This window comes from Hemicordylus capensis, chromosome 1 (assembly GCF_027244095.1).
Source record: "Hemicordylus capensis ecotype Gifberg chromosome 1, rHemCap1.1.pri, whole genome shotgun sequence".
Lineage (NCBI taxonomy): Eukaryota > Metazoa > Chordata > Lepidosauria > Squamata > Cordylidae > Hemicordylus > Hemicordylus capensis.
Window position 1 is genome coordinate 363415010 of NC_069657.1, and position 17006 is coordinate 363432015.

The 17006-nt window shown below is 41.9% G+C and overlaps 1 protein-coding gene across 5 annotated transcripts; it reads right to left on the minus strand.

The window, feature by feature from the left end:
* Positions 1-637: 637 nt before the first annotated feature.
* MTRF1L (mitochondrial translation release factor 1 like) lies at positions 638-15353 on the minus strand. 5 transcript variants are annotated; one of them, XM_053293130.1, is made up of 7 exons: positions 14671-15351; positions 12655-12734; positions 10652-10835; positions 8037-8200; positions 7671-7788; positions 5740-5876; positions 638-3016 (listed from the first exon to the last, which is right to left on the minus strand). In XM_053293130.1, the coding sequence occupies exons 1-7, from the start codon at positions 14969-14971 to the stop codon at positions 2801-2803; spliced, it is 1200 nt and encodes a 399-aa protein (XP_053149105.1). In that variant the 5' UTR covers positions 14972-15351; the 3' UTR covers positions 638-2800. The 5 variants fall into 5 exon arrangements, with proteins under 5 accessions (XP_053149105.1, XP_053149121.1, XP_053149117.1 ...); XM_053293146.1 differs by lacking the exon at positions 14671-15351 and adding an exon at positions 14539-14655 and having other exon boundaries at positions 12638-12734; XM_053293142.1 differs by lacking the exon at positions 14671-15351 and adding an exon at positions 14539-14654.
* Positions 15354-17006: the final 1653 nt, after the last annotated feature.

A 17006-nucleotide genomic window follows, 5' to 3' on the forward strand; every position in this document is an offset into this window, starting at 1 on the left:
TCAGTGCTTGTGATTAGCCTATGAACCACATGGCTCCCTCATTCTAGGTTAAAAAGGAGACCAGAGTGCAACTAAAATACCATAGTTCTGTTTAATATAAGGACATAGACTTAAGAGTCTGCTTTGAGGCTTGTAGAGAGAAAAAGAGGCCTGCATTCAGTCTCTGTGTTAAAGATTGAGGCTACATATGAGACAGGCTCTTACTCTTTAGGCTGTGAAATTGCAAAAGACTATGCTTCTCCACACATAGGGGAAAACTGGGAGGGGGGCAGCAGAAAAAATACACTAGACATGAAGACCATGAGTGTGTGATACTGGCCAACATCCATACTAACACCACATGCATGAAGGAATGTTTTGCATGTGCAATGGGTGTGTGTGTGATTCTGATCCCTTTGTTCTCTCTACAGCAGCCTACATCTCTCAAAAATATGGCACTGAGAATCCCACAAAGCTCAGACACACATTCTCAGGAGGCATACAGCACTGCAGAGGAAGGAAGGATCAGTGAAAAAAATAACCCTTCTCCAGTTGTGTTCATGTATCATTAGTCTGGATGGTGGCCACTGTTCTGTTTGTTTATCAGCTGAACACAGTTGCACAACTAGGCTAAGGTTTGCACACAAATAGACTTCGATTTTGGAAGAAGTTTCCTTTATCTAAGCACAAAGAGGCAACTAGTACCAGCCCAATCCTATGAAACAAAACTCTCTCTGGTGTCCCAGGTTGAGGCAGTGGCCATAGGTGCCTTTTATCAGCTGCGGTGGATACACTAGCTGCGTTCATTTCTTGAGATAAATGACCTCAGAACAGTAGTACATCTACTGGAACATCCAGACTTGACTACTGCAACGTGCTCTAAGTGGGGCTGCCTTTGTGCACAGTCCGGAAACTGCAGTTAGTCCAGAACGTGGCAGCCAGGTTGGTCTCTAGGTCATCTCGGAGAGACCATATCACTCCCATCTTAAAAGATCTACACTGGCTGCCAATAGGTTTCCAGGCAAAGTACAAGGTTTTGGTTATAACCTATAAAGCCCTAAACAGCTTGAGTATTTAAGAGAACACCTTCTTAGCTATGAACCACACCGCCCATTGAGATAATCTGGAGAGGTTCGTCAGCAGTTGCCACCGGCTCATCTGGTGGCCACTCGGGGATGGGCTTTCTCCATTGCTGCCCCGAGGCTTTGGAACACACTTCCTGCTGAAGTAAGAGCCTCCTCATCTCTTACAACTTTTAAAAGGCAGTCAAGACGCATTTGTTCACCCAAGCTTTTAATTAGATATTGTTTTAATTGTGTTTTAAATAGTTTTAACATTTTAAATTTTAATTGTTGAAATGTTTTTATCTTTTGTTTTGTTGTAAACCACCTAGAGACTTGCGTTTTGGGAGGTATACAAATGTGTTAAATAAAATAAATATGCTGCCAGTTGTTAGAAGTTTATTATGCCTGTGATCCCAGCAGAGAACAGATAGAATTGCCCAGTGAAAGTGTACATACTATGCATGCAGAAGTTCCCAGCTCTATCCCTGGCATCTCCTGATAAAGCTGGGCAAAAAACCCGTGTAAAACCCTGGAGAGCTTCTGACAGTCAGCATAGACAATACTGACCAAGATGTATGACGGCATAAGGCAGGTTCATGTTTGTAAACCCAGTCCTAAGCAGGCTGAATTTGAACATCCCACTAGGGTTGCCCACATTTCACTGCAAGAATGAGGGACACATGTTTGCTGGGGGGGCGGGTGTATGCAGTGGTAATCAAGGTATCATAGATGTGTATTTAATTGAATTATATGCTATTGAATAATGCCAGCATTGTTATTTAGAACATATTCAAGCTATAGCACTTTTCAACCAAAAACTTCTCAAAATAAGAAGCTGCTTGCCCTGCCATCAAAATGAGGGACAAATACTGTCCCTATAGGGGATCAACATTTCATCCCTGAAATGAGGGATGCCCCACACAGTGAGGGACAGTTGGCAACCCTACATCCAACTGAAATGAAATTTACTTCCACGTTGTGCATTAAGTGTTCTCATTCCCTAAGGGGAATATCTTACAGCACTCAAACATGTAGTCTCCAATTCAAATAAAAACCAGGGTGGACCCTGCTTAGCAAATGTGACAATTCATGCTTGCTACTACAAGACTAGCTCTCCCCCAGTGCTGGGGCGGGCAGGGAGCAGTACCTTTAAGCACGAGGAAAGGCGGCCCTTACCTGCTCCTCTGTCTTCCAACCACATTTCCTGATGCGCCACTGAGAAGTCTGTGCGCAGATGCCACACTGCATCCAGCAGCCTGCATGTGGCAGTGGGATGCACATAGAGGCAGTGGTGCAGTGCTGCACCAGGAAATGCAGTGGGGCAGCGGAGGAGCAGGTAAGGACTGGCTTTACTCGTGCTTAAAAAAGGTACCCGCCCTGCTGAAACGATTCGTGCACATCCCTAGTAACTATTCAAGTAACACAGCATTAACTTTGTTATTCCACTTAATATATTTGATTGTGCATGACAAGAGCTTGTTGTAAGTAGGTGCTGTCTCCATTTTCTGCCAAAATACAACAGCACTTCCCTTTCAAGAGTACAAACTAGGATATCTAAAGAACATCCTTACTTAAAGCTCTCTACGTGAAACAATAGCAGCTCTAATGAAAGCAGTTCATCTTTTGTTTCAAAAGACTGCTTGGCATTATAGTTTAGCACTTTTCATAGGCAGAGAGATTCTCAATTAGGCAAGTCCAAGCAAGCTGATGTGCAGCTAGTTTGGTATTTCCATACCTGTGATGATAGAAGGTGAAGATCACCTTGGCCTGGTTGGGTTACTTTCCGAAATTACTTCCATTACAGTCTCATAGTCAGCATATTCTCTTATGGACTGTATCATTTCATCTAGCAGTTCCTCCCCTAACATGAACTTTTCAATGTAGTGCACTGATCTGCTTATCCTGTGGTCAGTAACCCGATCTTGTGGAAAGTTGTAGGTTCTGATTTTCTCAGACCTTCCTTTAGTCCCAATCTGGTCAGAAGAAAAACCATGATGAGTTTTCATATGTTGCCTAAATATTCCACGTACACATTGCAATGTAGTTTTTCCTTTCCCCAAGAAACATACATGTTTTTTCATAAAACTGTTAATAGTGTATATAGTATTTTACAGAGTAAACATAAGGAAGGAAAGACAGACACCTTCAATCCCAAACAGCATACAATTTAAACTGGGCTAACAAGGGAGACAAATGGTGGTGGTGGTAGATAATTTTACACCTGTGCATTATGCTTACTGCTAAAAATGACTATAAATGACACAAAGTACAGCTCTAATACAACATTTCCCCCCGAGACATAAATTATCAATTTTCTCAGTCAGCCTAACTTTTAGAGGGGAAGGTGAAGATACATTGAAAGGTCACTTCTTGAGTGCTCAGAGGATCTATGCTTGTTAGAATAGGTAGAATCCTAACGAAAATAATCAATAAGCTTCTGTCTTTCTGAACTAATGATTTTGGTCTTAGTGAAGAAGGGGCATGCTGCCAGATCTGGATTTGTAACCATGCAAAGCAAGGAATGTAAATAGTTGTAAAAATCTTAAACTATTTGTTGGACAAACATTGATTTTGCAGATCCACACCCTAACCCCTCAATAGATGGTGGTCAAGTAATGGAGAAGGGTGCCTAACTGTCTTCTCCTTCCCTAATGGGGAAAAAAAAACACATGATGAGCTCCAAGAGGACAGAAGCCAATTCAGAGCCTCCTACTATGTACAGATCTCTAGATAGGGGCATCTCTTCACACCTGTAATTCAAGGGGAGTGTTGAATGCTATATCCCCATACAGCAGAGTCATGCATGTGCATTGGGCATACAATGCATGAGGAATGCCCCTGACTGATCAGGCCACAATCTTTTCCTCTTCTATACCTTATTCCGCTGTGCAGCACTTTAACAGTTTAAGTCATAGTGCTTTTAATATAAAATGATCATTTCCAAAGTAACGAAAGAATTACAAAGGAATAACTTAGATGTATGCATTAAAAACTGCAAGTTTTATCTTTGAAATGCATGAAATGTACACCAGTTGCATTTCTTCCATATAGCTACAAACAGCTTTGTATTAGTTTTGCTCGTTTACTTGTTTCAACTGTGGTATCTACACACTTGATTCATCAGGATGAGAGGGGGAGGAAAACGAAAGTGGGGGAATCCTGTTAAAACCTATTTTTTCCTAAAATAAGGCTGAAACAGCCAGAAACCAGCTTATCATGCCTCTAAGATATGCATCAACATGGAGGTGTATCCAGCACAGTAGCCAGATAGTGAAAATTTTTAAAAAGGAGGTTTATAAGATACTTGCTTTGCTCTATGTTCTTGCAAACAATGATTCTGCAATTTGAAATGCAGTAAGCAAATCTGAATAGAACTATTTAATACTTTTGCGGAGTGTAATGTAAAGATGCACAGCTAGTACTATGTAATAAAAATAGTAGAGGCTGACTAAACAAATAAATAATTGGTTAGATGTACAAAGAAAAGATCGCCATTCCCTTGGAGACTTTATTGTGGCATAAACAACTGTCTAGTAGGAATGTGCACAAATCGAGATTTGTGCACCAATTTGAAGCTCAGCCTGGGCACCTTTAAAAGTGAGGAGAGCAGGTCTGTAATCTGCTCCTCTGCTGCTCACTGCAGCAGCGCATCCCCCAGCACCGCTCACATGGTGCCACCATGGTGGCAGCAGACATGTGCATGCCACTGCCGTGCTGGGGGGCGCACTGCTGCAGCAGGAAGCTAAGAGCAGGTACGGACCTGCTCTCCTCATTTTAAAGGTGCTTGGGCTGAGCTTTGAATCAATGCATGAGTTGTGATTTGTGCACATCACTACTGTCTAGATCACATGTACAAGGTAGTAAGTATATAAACACTAGAACTGAAAAGTTAACTAAGTGAGATCTACAGGCAACATCTGTCTTTGAAACATCTCACAGATACATAGAGTTGCAACATGAACAGAAACCTCTTGTAATGTATCTGCTATTGGTGAATACTATTTCAGAATCCAGGTGGGGATCAGACCTGGAAATGTCACTGCACATAAACTCTCAACACATACAAAACTAGCATGTATGCTAGCAAAGATGGATCTTTCCCCAAAGAGCCTGAAATGGTAGAGCTACTCATTGAGTTTAGCTCAGTTAACCAAGAACCATTTGCAAGAACCACCACATTTTCCTCCAGTAGTCAGCATGCCCCATTAACATTTCAAACTTCATCTTGTGCATCTCTTCCTTCTATCTCAATCATTTCTCCATTCCAGCTCATGCTTTCTCACTATTTGCTGGAAGCACTTTCCATATTGCAACTCAGGCTCTCTCCAGGAACAATACTGGATGACATCCAGAGAAATGGACCAAGGACAGGGCTCCTGCTTCTCTTAATGCAGCCAGAGGCTTCTTCAGCAGCAGAGTACACATACAGGGAAGGGGAAGCAATTTTTGATCTCCCCTGCCTCCAGAAAGGTTCTGTGCCTTCCATAAATATGTCCTAGAGAGCTCTGCCACCCGCAGGGACATATTTCTGGAAGGCACTGAGCACTCAAGAACGCAGGGGAAATCAGCGAAAATAATTGCCTGTGATACACTCTGTTGCTGAGGAAGCCAATGGCTGTGAGGACACAACTCTTGCAGCATCCTTGGTCACCTACTCTGGATATTAGACATTATGCACTGTCAAAGTAATCATTACCTGAATCTTTCTGGCTGTTTCTCTCTTTTTTGACTCTTCTTCAAGTTTGATACTGTATAGTTTGGCACGAAGCATCTGCATAGCTTTTTCTTTATTTTTGATTTGAGATCGACCTTGTTGACATTCAGATACCACACCTACAGCAACAAGAAATGAAAAGATACCAGCACAAATAAAATGGAGACAGGAAACATATAAAGAGGAAAATTCATAGACTTTTAGAGTTGGAAGGGACTTTGGAGGTGTTCTAATCCAACTCCTTGCTCAATGCAGGAATCTGCTACAGCATTCCTGACAAATGGCAGCCTGAAAATCTCAAGGGAAGGACAGTCCACCACTATATAGGGCAGACTGTTCCCATTGTCAAACAGGTCTTAGTCAGGAAATTCCTCCTAATGTCTAACCCAAATATCTACTTTCATATACTAGTGATTCAAATATCTTGTTGAAATCAAGCATCAGGCAAATATTTTCTAAACTGTTTATTAAGCCCCAAGAACAGTGGGAGCGCATGGAAAAAGCATAAACTACTGAAGTTGCAGCCTCAGACCCATGGAGGTGACAAAGCTTTGTCAGGCAAGTATAGAAATGGATGTTCCAATGGGAACTAAGAAGTCTTCCCTGGGCTCTTCTAAGCAGTTTTAGAAATGCTAGAAGTTAGAGTCTGCTAGGCATTTAGCCCTGACAACAAAAAGATGGTGGCTAACTTCCAGACTAGTGCAACAAGAGAAGGTGAATGCACTTAAGTTTGTGAAGTTGCATAAAATGGTGCTGCTCTATGAAGCTGGACAACACTAGTGAAAGTCCATTTCCAGGAAACACATAAGGTTGTGCTATGACACTGTGCAACTTGTCAACATCTTCCACTAGGACAAGAAGTAGTCTGGAACAGACTTCCTTACTTTGCATAATGTCCTTGTGTTATGCAACAGCATTATACTAGCGCAACATAAGTCAGCATGTAGATCAATATTATTATTATTATTTATTCGATTCTATACTGCCCTTCCAAAAATGGCTCAGGGTGGTTTACAGAGAGACATAATAAATAAATAAGATGGTTCCCTGTCCCCAAAGGGCTCACAATCTAAAAAGAAACATGAGAATAGCTGTGTCATTAGAATTAAAGTAGAAAGACAGGGAGAGCTTGAGGATTAGAAAACAGGATGGAAGAGCTACAAATGAAGTACTTTTGTAAGATATAACCTTCCTACCATTATGCCTAATTACCAGCAGATTATTCAGGAGAAAACATGACTAACTCCAGACCAACTCTACCCTGATGCACCAGGGTTTTCCAACAAGCTGGGGGTCAGTTTTCAGCAATTCCTCTTCCCCCCTGCAGCTTCCTGTAACAATGCCCATTAGGGATGTGCATGGAACCGTTGATGGCCAGTTCAATGGTGGGGGGTTACCTTTAAGGACCAGGGAGGGTGCTCTTTCCCCCACGCCATGTTTCCCTTGCTGGCGCTGTGATTAAAAATGCTCCCACATGGTGGCAGCACACCTCTTTGCCACTCTGGTGCATGCTGGACCAGAAGTTCCTTGTGCGCATGTGAGTATGACGTGTGTGTGTGCACGCAATGTATGCATGCACACTGGGCACTTCTGGTCCGACGCACACCTGGACAGCAAGGAGGTACACTGCCACCCCACGGGACCGTTTTTAATCAAAGTGCCGGTGGGGGAAACGCGGCGGGGAGGAAGTACTCTCCCTGCTCCTTAAAAAAGGTACCCCTCTGCTGTCAAACCGGCCAAATCTTTGAACCAGTTCAGAGGTCCATAAAAGGACCTACAAACCAGTTTGTGCACATCCCTAATGTCCATGAGAGATCCCCAGCTCTCAGGGACATAGTTTCAGGAGTCATAGGTAGCAAGTATCTGTGCATAAGAATTGACTTTGCCACAGCAAAAATAAATCTGTAGTTTACCTGTGGGAATGTGGACTATTCGTACAGCACTATCTGTGGTATTTACATGCTGACCACCAGCTCCACTGGCTCGTTTTGTTTCAATACGCAACTCCTTATGATTGATTGTCAGATTTATCTGCAATGGGAAAGACACACACGTTGCTTAAACTAGTGACAGCTACTTCATTGTTTTAATTTTCACAAACTGCAAAATACATTTTCACTTGGAGATCTGACACCTTTTACAACACTTTCTTCCCAATCAGCCCCCTCTACAATAGTGAGAACACAAAGAAGGTAACTGAATTCCAGTGGGCTGTCTGACAACAGAGTGCGGCCAAAAGCAGAATGTTTCATGAACTACTTCTTGTGACTACATTATACCTCATTTGGTTGTGGCAGTATTGCTACAGTCATTGTGCTGGTATGAATGCGACTTTGCTTCTCTGTTTTCGGCACTCGCTGGACACGATGTACTCCACCTTCAAACTTCATCTGTTTATATGCTTCAGTGCCAGCTATAGTGGCAGATGCATGTCTCAGACCACCTTAAATAAATAAAAAACCCAATCACACAGAGCAATTCAACTGGAAGAATTCACTGAAGGGTTCTTATTGTGAGTCACTAGAAGTGAAGTCTATAAGCAGGGCCTATTTTTGTTAATTTTATATTTTGGAAGCACTTTATAAGCATTTGCTGACATCTAGACTAATGTTGTACACATTTTGCATGCACAATGTGGGCAGTGATTTTTGCTAACCACCCCTTCCTTTGCAGCCCTCTGTGCCTCCTAAGGGTTGCTCATAAAAAATTACCTCTGCCCTACTATATGAGCACAATGTTATCTGGCATACACAGTGTTAGTCTGGATATTGGCCAATAAGTATTATTATTGTTACTGTTTACTCTGCCACATTAGAGGGATGCTTCATTGTGCCGATATGGAGCTTGTGCTTCTGTACAACTTTGAAAGATCAGACTATCTATAAATAATTCCAGCTCTTGTGTACTCTAATTTGTTTGGAACACTGATGTCAGGCAGTGTGTTTTTGTTTTAGTCTTCCCCAAACCTGTTGGCAATACCATTTTAAAAGGTTTATATTCATTTTTAGAGGACTAGGCTGCAAATCCTACTCTTGGACTGGAAGTATATAAATAGGACTATGTTATTGGCCTTGATGATAAGAGTGACCATTACTTTATACATATCAATGAAAATTTGTAGGAAGTACTACCTTAATTTAGTAGTCAAGATTAGGCAGCCCAATACATACAATTGCTTAGCACAAACTAAAGGTTCTTCATGAACAGAATTACCAGTACTTAGATCAAACTTCATACTCTGCAACTATTTCTGCATCTGTTCATACCCTCTTCCTGCCCTGTTCAAACATGCTTTCGTCTTTAAAACTGGTTTCCATCCTTTAGCAGGGAGGTTTGCCTGAATTGAGAGATTTAAACTGACTTAAATTGACACAAGACTTAAACTGTTTTCCTGTGCATAGCTATTATATTACACAAGCAACAGCTCACAACTCTCAGACCCTTTCTACATCTTCAAAACACACTTACATGGTGGAATAATGTTTTAAAAAGTTATTTTAAAATGAACACAATACTAGTTCAGCAGAATATGAATCAAAATGAATCATGATATAGCCATATTTTTGTTACAGACATTCCAGTCTTAATACAGTATGTCCTTCCTGGGCTTTATGAACATCATTTTCAATATGAAACAGTCAAGTGGTTTATTGCTTATGCTTGTTTGTTACACCATAAGACATGAAAGCAAGATCTGTGTAGTAAATAGAATGCATCCATCATCATTGAACTATGAGATTAATACTTAGTAGCAAGTTGCTAGAACGGAATTACAATTGATAAGTAATAATGCAGGAAGGATCTGTTTTTCACAAGATGCTGCTGCAGTCCTATCAGCAAATGTAGCTCTTTAGCAACTATGCCTACCAAGCCTCAAGCTCTTTATTAAGACAATCCCACTGAAAAAAGAAAAATAAAGAAGAAAAAAAAGAAGACGACTACTATAAAACAATTGGCTTGAAGACAGGTACTGCAAAGTGCAACCCTATGCAAGTTTATTCAGAAGCAACCAAAACACTGTGGACCTAGTAAGTTTGCATAGGATTGTAGCCTAAATCAATTACTACTCTAGATAGTTAGCCATTTTATTACTTTCATTTTTTCCTTGTTCCTTCATCAAGAGCTCTTAAGTTTTTGTTTTTATAGAGAGGTGGTAAATTCTAAATCTGCATCTGGTAAACTGAGAAGGTAAATTGCCTAAGTTAGTGTTAGACAATATTTTGTCAGAATTTACTCCTCAAAATGTCTGTGTGGGGACAGGGGAAGAGATGTTTTCAATTGGTGTTTTTGACTTTTTTATAACACATCTAGAGAATAAACTGTAACTGCAAAGTAAGTGTTCTTGATCTCAAGACAGTTTATTCATCTGCTTGATGGATATCCCTGCATGAAATCCTGTTATTTGGGAAGAAAACACATGGCAGCAATTCATTAATCCAATCAAACACAGTCTTTCTAGAAACACTGCAGTGCTATAAAACCTGACTTTTATCAAATTCTAGCAGGTTACCTAATTGATTCCTAATCAAAGATAGATGGGAGATCTTTACAATTTAACTAAAACTGGTACAGAATACAATGTTTTCGGCACATTAAAAAAACTTAACTGAAAGCAGCATTACAATTTGAAAGAGAAACTTTCAGTTAAATAGTCTTACAGCAAACATGTAACATGTGGACATCATACAAGTGTACATATATCTTTAATCACCAGTGAACATACATCTGGGAAACTGGATTAGGCCATGTTTTTCACTCACGTACATTTGTGTGCAACACAATATCTTCTTAAAACATCAGTGTTTCCTGCAGTAATTGTAATGTGTAATTGTAATACATAGCTACCCTAAGTATGTTTTACCATAGCCAGCAAAGGCAGGCACTGATCATTTACCTAGATCACTGGAAGCATATTGCAGAACTTCAAAATTCCAGTTTTTATATGCAGCATACTGTTGATACATATGAAACATCTCTGCAGTGAATAGCATAGCTTCCTGACCCCCAACACCAGCAGTTACTTCCAGGATGAGATCACTTTTGTCTGTTTCATCTAAAGGAATCAAAAGCAACAGTATCTGAAAAAACAAAACAAAACAAAAAAACAGTGTGCCTGTTACATTATAGAACTGTAGAAGGTGCAGAAGAGGGCAACCAAGATGATCAGGGGCCTAGATCATCTTACCTACGAGGTAAGACACCACCACTTGAGACTTTTTAGTTTGGGGAAAAAGACGACCGAGAGACAACATTACAGAGGTCTATAGAATTATGCATGGTGTGGAAAGAAAATTTTTTTCTCCCTCTTGAATAATGCTAGAACTAGGGGTCATCCCATGAAACTGAGTGCCAATAAATTTAGGACCGACAAAAGGAAATACTTTTTCACACAACACATAATTAATCTATGGAATTTTCTGCCACAAGTTGTGGTGACAGCCAACAGCTTGGATGGCTTTAAGAAGGTAAACTCATGGAGGACAAGTCCATCAATGGCTACTATTCTGAAGGCTATAGGCCACCTCAAGGCAAGATGCCTCTAAATACCAGTGGCAGGGGAGCAACAGCAGGAGAGAGGACATGCCCTTGGCTCTTGCCTGTGGGCTTCCCAGAGGCATCTAATGGGCCACTGTGTGAAATAGGATGTTGGACTAGATAGGCCTTGGTCCTGATCCAGCAGATTTGTTCTTATGTACTAGAGATGTAAATGTTTAAGATTTAAACATTTATTAATAATTAACATAGTCAGTCTGCTTTTTAAAAAGATCAGCAATCCCCACTTAGGAAAAGAATCTGCCCATAGCCAATTGCAAAAAAAGGAGAGGACATTTCAGTCCACATCTATGTATTATATTGTGTCCATATAAAAACTGCCTCTACTGTGCATGTTAAAAGTGTATGGAGTACTAACTTCTTTAAATTCCATTCTGCTGCTATGCAAATTGTATCACCTTGTTAGCATTAACGACATCACATGGGTTATTGTGACCTTTGAAAACTAACCAAGAGAGTCTAGGCAGTATGTGAGAAGGAAGAATGTTCAATGGAGTGATTGAAATGGGTCATGGAAAACATTTACTGAAATTGCTAACCAGGAAGGACTATCTTAATGGTTAAATGTTTAACATCCGTTTTACCCAAATTAAATTCCCTTCACCCAAGATCAGTCCTATAACAGCAATAGTACCGGTAGTAGTCCTATTGTACACCTTGCTGGAATGACATGAAGTAAAACTACAAGCACAACTATATATTTGCAAACAATTTATTTTGCTTTTTATAGTAATTCTTCCATTTTTAAAAAAAAGCAGTTAATCCACACCAACAAAAGTAGATATCAGAGTCTCATGCCTACTAGTCCAACCCATCATCTCTTGATGAAACTGGTACATTAAGACCAGTGGGGACCAAGTGTACATTAACATAATACTACACTTCTTTTAACCATGATAGTAGAAGACACCTCTGAAATGTGTAACAATTCATTACTTAATTCATTTAAAAAAGGAAAATTTTCCTTCTTCATACTGTAACAGACCTTGAGTCACCCAATGAATTTGTATTGCTAGTGCCTTATAGGCACTAGGACAAAAGTCTTTTACACACTATTAACCTATGGAATTAACTACAACAATCAGTGGAGACCACCATACACAAAGATGGCTTTAACAAGTATTAGGTAAATACATGGACAAAGGTCTGTATGTGGAAGGAAATTCCCTGCTGGCCTTCATAGCAGCCCCTTGCATCCCTGCAAAAGACTCTCCTGAGGATAAGGGAACATTTGGAGATGGAGTCAGGTGTGGGGGCAGGAGAAATTGCCTCAAACTGGCAAAGACAGCTTGCATGAGTAGAGCTTCAACAATTAGTAAAGACGTACTGCTCAAAGTGATGTACCTGGTGTTTCAATTCTGCTATCTCTTCCTGAAAGGAAACAACTTCCTTTTCTGCAAGCTTTCTCAAATCTTCACTTTCATCTAGAATGAGAGAGTATGCAATTGCCAGAGATAAATATTTTTGTTAAGATCACTGTGGAACATTGTGGAAGTAGGGCTCCTACCCATGCTTTACTAAAAACCATTACACAGATGTAGAAAGTATTTTTCTTTATAGTTTCTAGATTTAAATCACATGCACCACATACTCTGCGATTCCATTTGACTTATGAAGAGGAGTAAATGCTTTTAGACTGGCTCAATTCAATGCAAATTACTTCTAGCTAAGCATGTTGAAACTGGAGCTTTAAGCTCTCCATACTGTGTTCTTTGGCATAAAAAGTTATATGGCTTATTACAAGGCTTTAAAAAAAATAAGCATCTTTGGGATGAAAGATACTTTCTGGTCCTCTCTCATGTGGCTAATCAAAGCCAATACTTTATTTCTGGTACTGGTATTACCTTTAAAAAACTGATTTGGAACCTGGGTTCCTTAAGAACCAACTACCCTTAAGAACCAACAAGAAGAGCCCCTGGTGGCGCAGTGGTAAAACTGCCGCCCTGTAACCAGAAGGTTACAAGTTCGATCCTGACCAGGGGCTCAAGGGTGACTCAGCCTTCCATCCTTCCGAGGTCGGTAAAATGAGTACCCAGGATGTTGGGGGGCAATATGCTAAATCATTGTAAACCGCTTAGAGAGCTTCGGCTATAGAGCGGTATATAAATGTAAGTGCTATTGCTATTGCTATTGCTATTGCTACCCTGCATAGATCACCACTGGGATCCTGGGTGTCAGACAAGGCTGAGTGTCAGACAAGGCATCCACTAGGAGCAAGACATTTTTACCAGTGGCAACAGCTCTTATCAGAGGCATGTACTTTATTCAGGGCACTATGAAAACATGACTGTTTTTGCTCTTTCATAGGGAGGTTTTTTGTTGGCTAGTGGTATTTGTATTACTGTTATTGGAACTATTATGCTATTTTTATTATGGTTTGCTTTATTTTGCCTTTCACATCTTTTTGCAATTGTTTATTGTTATATTTTAGCTTTTGTTGTATGCCATCTTGAGCTACCCTTTGGATAGGAAAGGCAATACATATTTCAGAACAAATACATACATCTTTAAGATCTTCAAGACACAAATAATTTTGCCTGTTTAATAACAACAACAACAACAACCCTTTCTCCATTTGAGTCCAGAAAGCATTTTCTCATAGGGCAGAACAAAATTGAAATGGTCAACTTCCATTCTTTCACTTTCTCTTTCAATGTGCAGCTTGGTTCACTTGCCTAAGTCACCTTAGTTCTATTGCTATAGAGTCTTAAGCATAGCATACTTGCTCTCTGTTTGAAACATGCTGCCATCTTGATTACACATTGACCTATTAGATAATGACAGATGGAAGAACAAAAAGGTGGGGGCAGGTCTGCAACCTTGTTTCCTTGAGATTTCTAATGTCTGTGAAGGACACACCACTTTTACATCTTGCTTAGGAGCTTCATCTCATCAATACTGAAATGGGCAGCTGGACTAGCTGGGCCTTTGGTCTGGTCCAGAAAGGCAGTTCTTACGACTGAAATGCTAACACACTCACTAGGGAGCAAGCCTTACTGGGCTCATTGGGGCTGACTTCTGAGGAAAAACACTTAGGATTGTACTGCACACTCTACGGCCGCAGATGAATCAAGTAAGGTGGCTTTAAAGACATCTCCGTTCAATATTTGTTTATCTATCATATTTTTATAGCACCGGATATGTATGTCTCTAGCATTATGTCTATCAGATATTCGACAGACAGGGATTTTCCAGGGATGGAGACGCAGCCCAAGTGGAAAGTTTCACCTGCTGATTTCCTGCCGGTTAAAGGCCCAGGAATCCTGTCAGAACAAAAGCGACCACGGAACCGTAATAACTACTCCGCCTTGTGAGCGCAGGCAGGGCCGGTCAAGGAGACGAGAGGTGCTGCTACCTCACCTTCCCTAGCCAGGCGCTCTATATCGCGCAGCTCCTGCTCCTTGCCCTGCAAGAGGCGAATCTGCGCCGCCAGATCCGGTCGGGAACTCCCACGACGCTCTCCCAGCTCCTGCTGCTTGTCCAGGAAGCGCTGCAAGGCAGGCATCGCGAACAGCTCGTGCAAGCGCAGCTGGCTGCTGAGCAAGCGCTGAGCGGGCACTGGCGGCTGCCGCCCGGGCCATTGTGCGGGAGCCGAGAAAGGCGAGACGGGACCTTTCGGCCTTCGCGGCCAGAACCGATTCCGAAGTAGCCAGCTCCACATGCCAACAACAACTGTCTTTCCTGAACAGCTTCCGCTTCCGGGTTCGAACCAGGCCGCTTCCGGAAACAAACCGGCTTATCAGAGGGTCTCACGTAGAGGTAGGAAAGAAATAGAGTTCCAGTTTCCGTTTCGTTGCCGCCATACACGGGACAGAAATATAGAGCACACTTGGGAGAGTCGTTTCTTTCTGAACCTCTAGACTCTAGAGAACAGCTTAACATTCAGCCTACGGGCAATTTAGAAGCGGAAGTGTTACTGGTTTGTTGTCTTTATGCCTCGCATTACATTTTTTTTAAACTTTCCGAAAAATGCCGCAAGGATTCGGTTCATGACAGGCGAAGGTCGCTGCGCGAGTGCTCTTTCTTTGTGCCTTTCGAATAAACTACTGAAGGAGTTCTGCTATTCCCATGTCCCCGTGACTGAGATGGTCCGCCCCCTTTCCGAAAAAAGCCGAAGAGCATCTCCCTGCTCGGCAATTCCCGGAAGGAGCCAACGAAGAGGCACGCGCGCGGATTCCTTCCTCTGGCGAAAATATTTTCCCCCAGGCATACTGATCAACCCCTGCAGTCTCAGTAAGGATTAGAATCCTAAATAGTGAACTCAAAAACCAAATCAATTGTCGTCTGGGAATCCTCTGGATTTTATTTATTTATTTGTTCGATTTTTAGACCGCTCGTACAAAATAGCCCAGGGCGGTTCACAAACATCAAAGACCCTTTAAAACAATTTAAGAGCACTGGAAGGCCAGGCCAAACAGGTAGGTCTTTAGGGCTCTCCTAAATTCCAATAAAGAATTCAAATTACGGATGTCTGGATTTTGTTCTAAAAACCATGATTGTGGTATTATTTTCATGTTCTACATATTAAAGTTCCCATGTTACGCTATGTCTTGAAGAATAAGTGAGGCTATTCACATGCATATGAATTCACATGCCTACGAGGATTTTGACGTTGGTGCGGCTGGTGATTCTGTCGATGCCCTGGTGGGAACCTGGAACAGGGAACTCAACAGGGCAGTAGACATGATTGCTCCTAAGCATTCCTTCAGACCTGCTGCAAAAATGGCCCCTTGGTATACTGAGGAGCTGCGGGGGCTGAAGCGGTTGGGTGGTAGGCGACTAGAGTGCAAGTGGAGAAGAACTCGGTTCGAATCTGACAGGATTCAGCATGTGACCCATTTGAAGGCTTATGCAGTGGCAGTGCGTACAGCGAAAAATAGATTCTGGTCTGCGTGAATTGTGGCTGCAAGTTCACACTAGGCGGAGCTATCCCGGGTTGTGAGGAGTTTGGTTTCTGCTCCCTTTACTTCCAATCAGTCCCCGGAATTGCTCTGCTGTGATGCCTTTAATGGGTTCTTTGCGAATAAGATCTCCTGTATTCGGGCTGATGTGGACTCCACTATTTCTGCAAGGTCTATGGAGGAGGTGTTCAGCAGTCCCTCTTGCAGTATGAGATTGGATCAGTTTCAATCTGTGACTCCTGAGGATGTGGACAAGCTGCTTGGGGCAGTGCTGCCTACCATCTGTTCTCTGGATCCTTGCCCGACTTGGCTGCTTCTATCTAGCAGGGAGATTGTTGGAGGTGGCCTAGTTAATATAAATGCATCACTGAGGGAGGGTAGGGTGCCCCCCTGTCTGAAGGAGGGAATGGTTAGACCACTCTTAAAGAAGCCTTCCCTGGATTCCTTAGTGATGGACAGTTACAGGCCAATCTCTAATCTCCCTTGGTTGGGCAAGGTGATTGAGAAGGTGGTGGCCAACCAGCTCCAGGCAGTCTTGGAGGAAACTGATTATATAGACCCATTTCAGACAGCCTTGGTCGGCCTGATGGATGACCTTTACCGGGGAATCAACAGAGGGAGTGTGACTCTGCTGGTTCTTCTGGCTCTTTCGGCGGCATTTGATACCACCGACCATGGTATCCTTCTGGATTGCCTGGAGGAGTTGGGTATAGGGGGCACTGCCTTGCAGTGGTTCCGTTCCTATCTCTCGGGTAGATTCCAGATGGTGGAGCTTGGTGACAGTTGCTCCTCAAA

Excerpts from the sequence above, each read along its gene's own strand:
- MTRF1L (XM_053293130.1), bottom strand. The coding sequence starts at position 14,971 with ATGTGGAGCTGGCTACTTCGGAATCGGTTCTGGCCGCGAAGGCCGAAA. Across the intron at positions 5,877-7,670 it reads AATAGTCCACATTCCCACAG|GTGTGGTATCTGAATGTCAA; the intron begins GTAAACTACAGA and ends TTGTTGCTGTAG. Across the intron at positions 3,017-5,739 it reads AAACAGCCAGAAAGATTCAG|ATTGGGACTAAAGGAAGGTC; the intron begins GTAATGATTACT and ends TCTTCTGACCAG.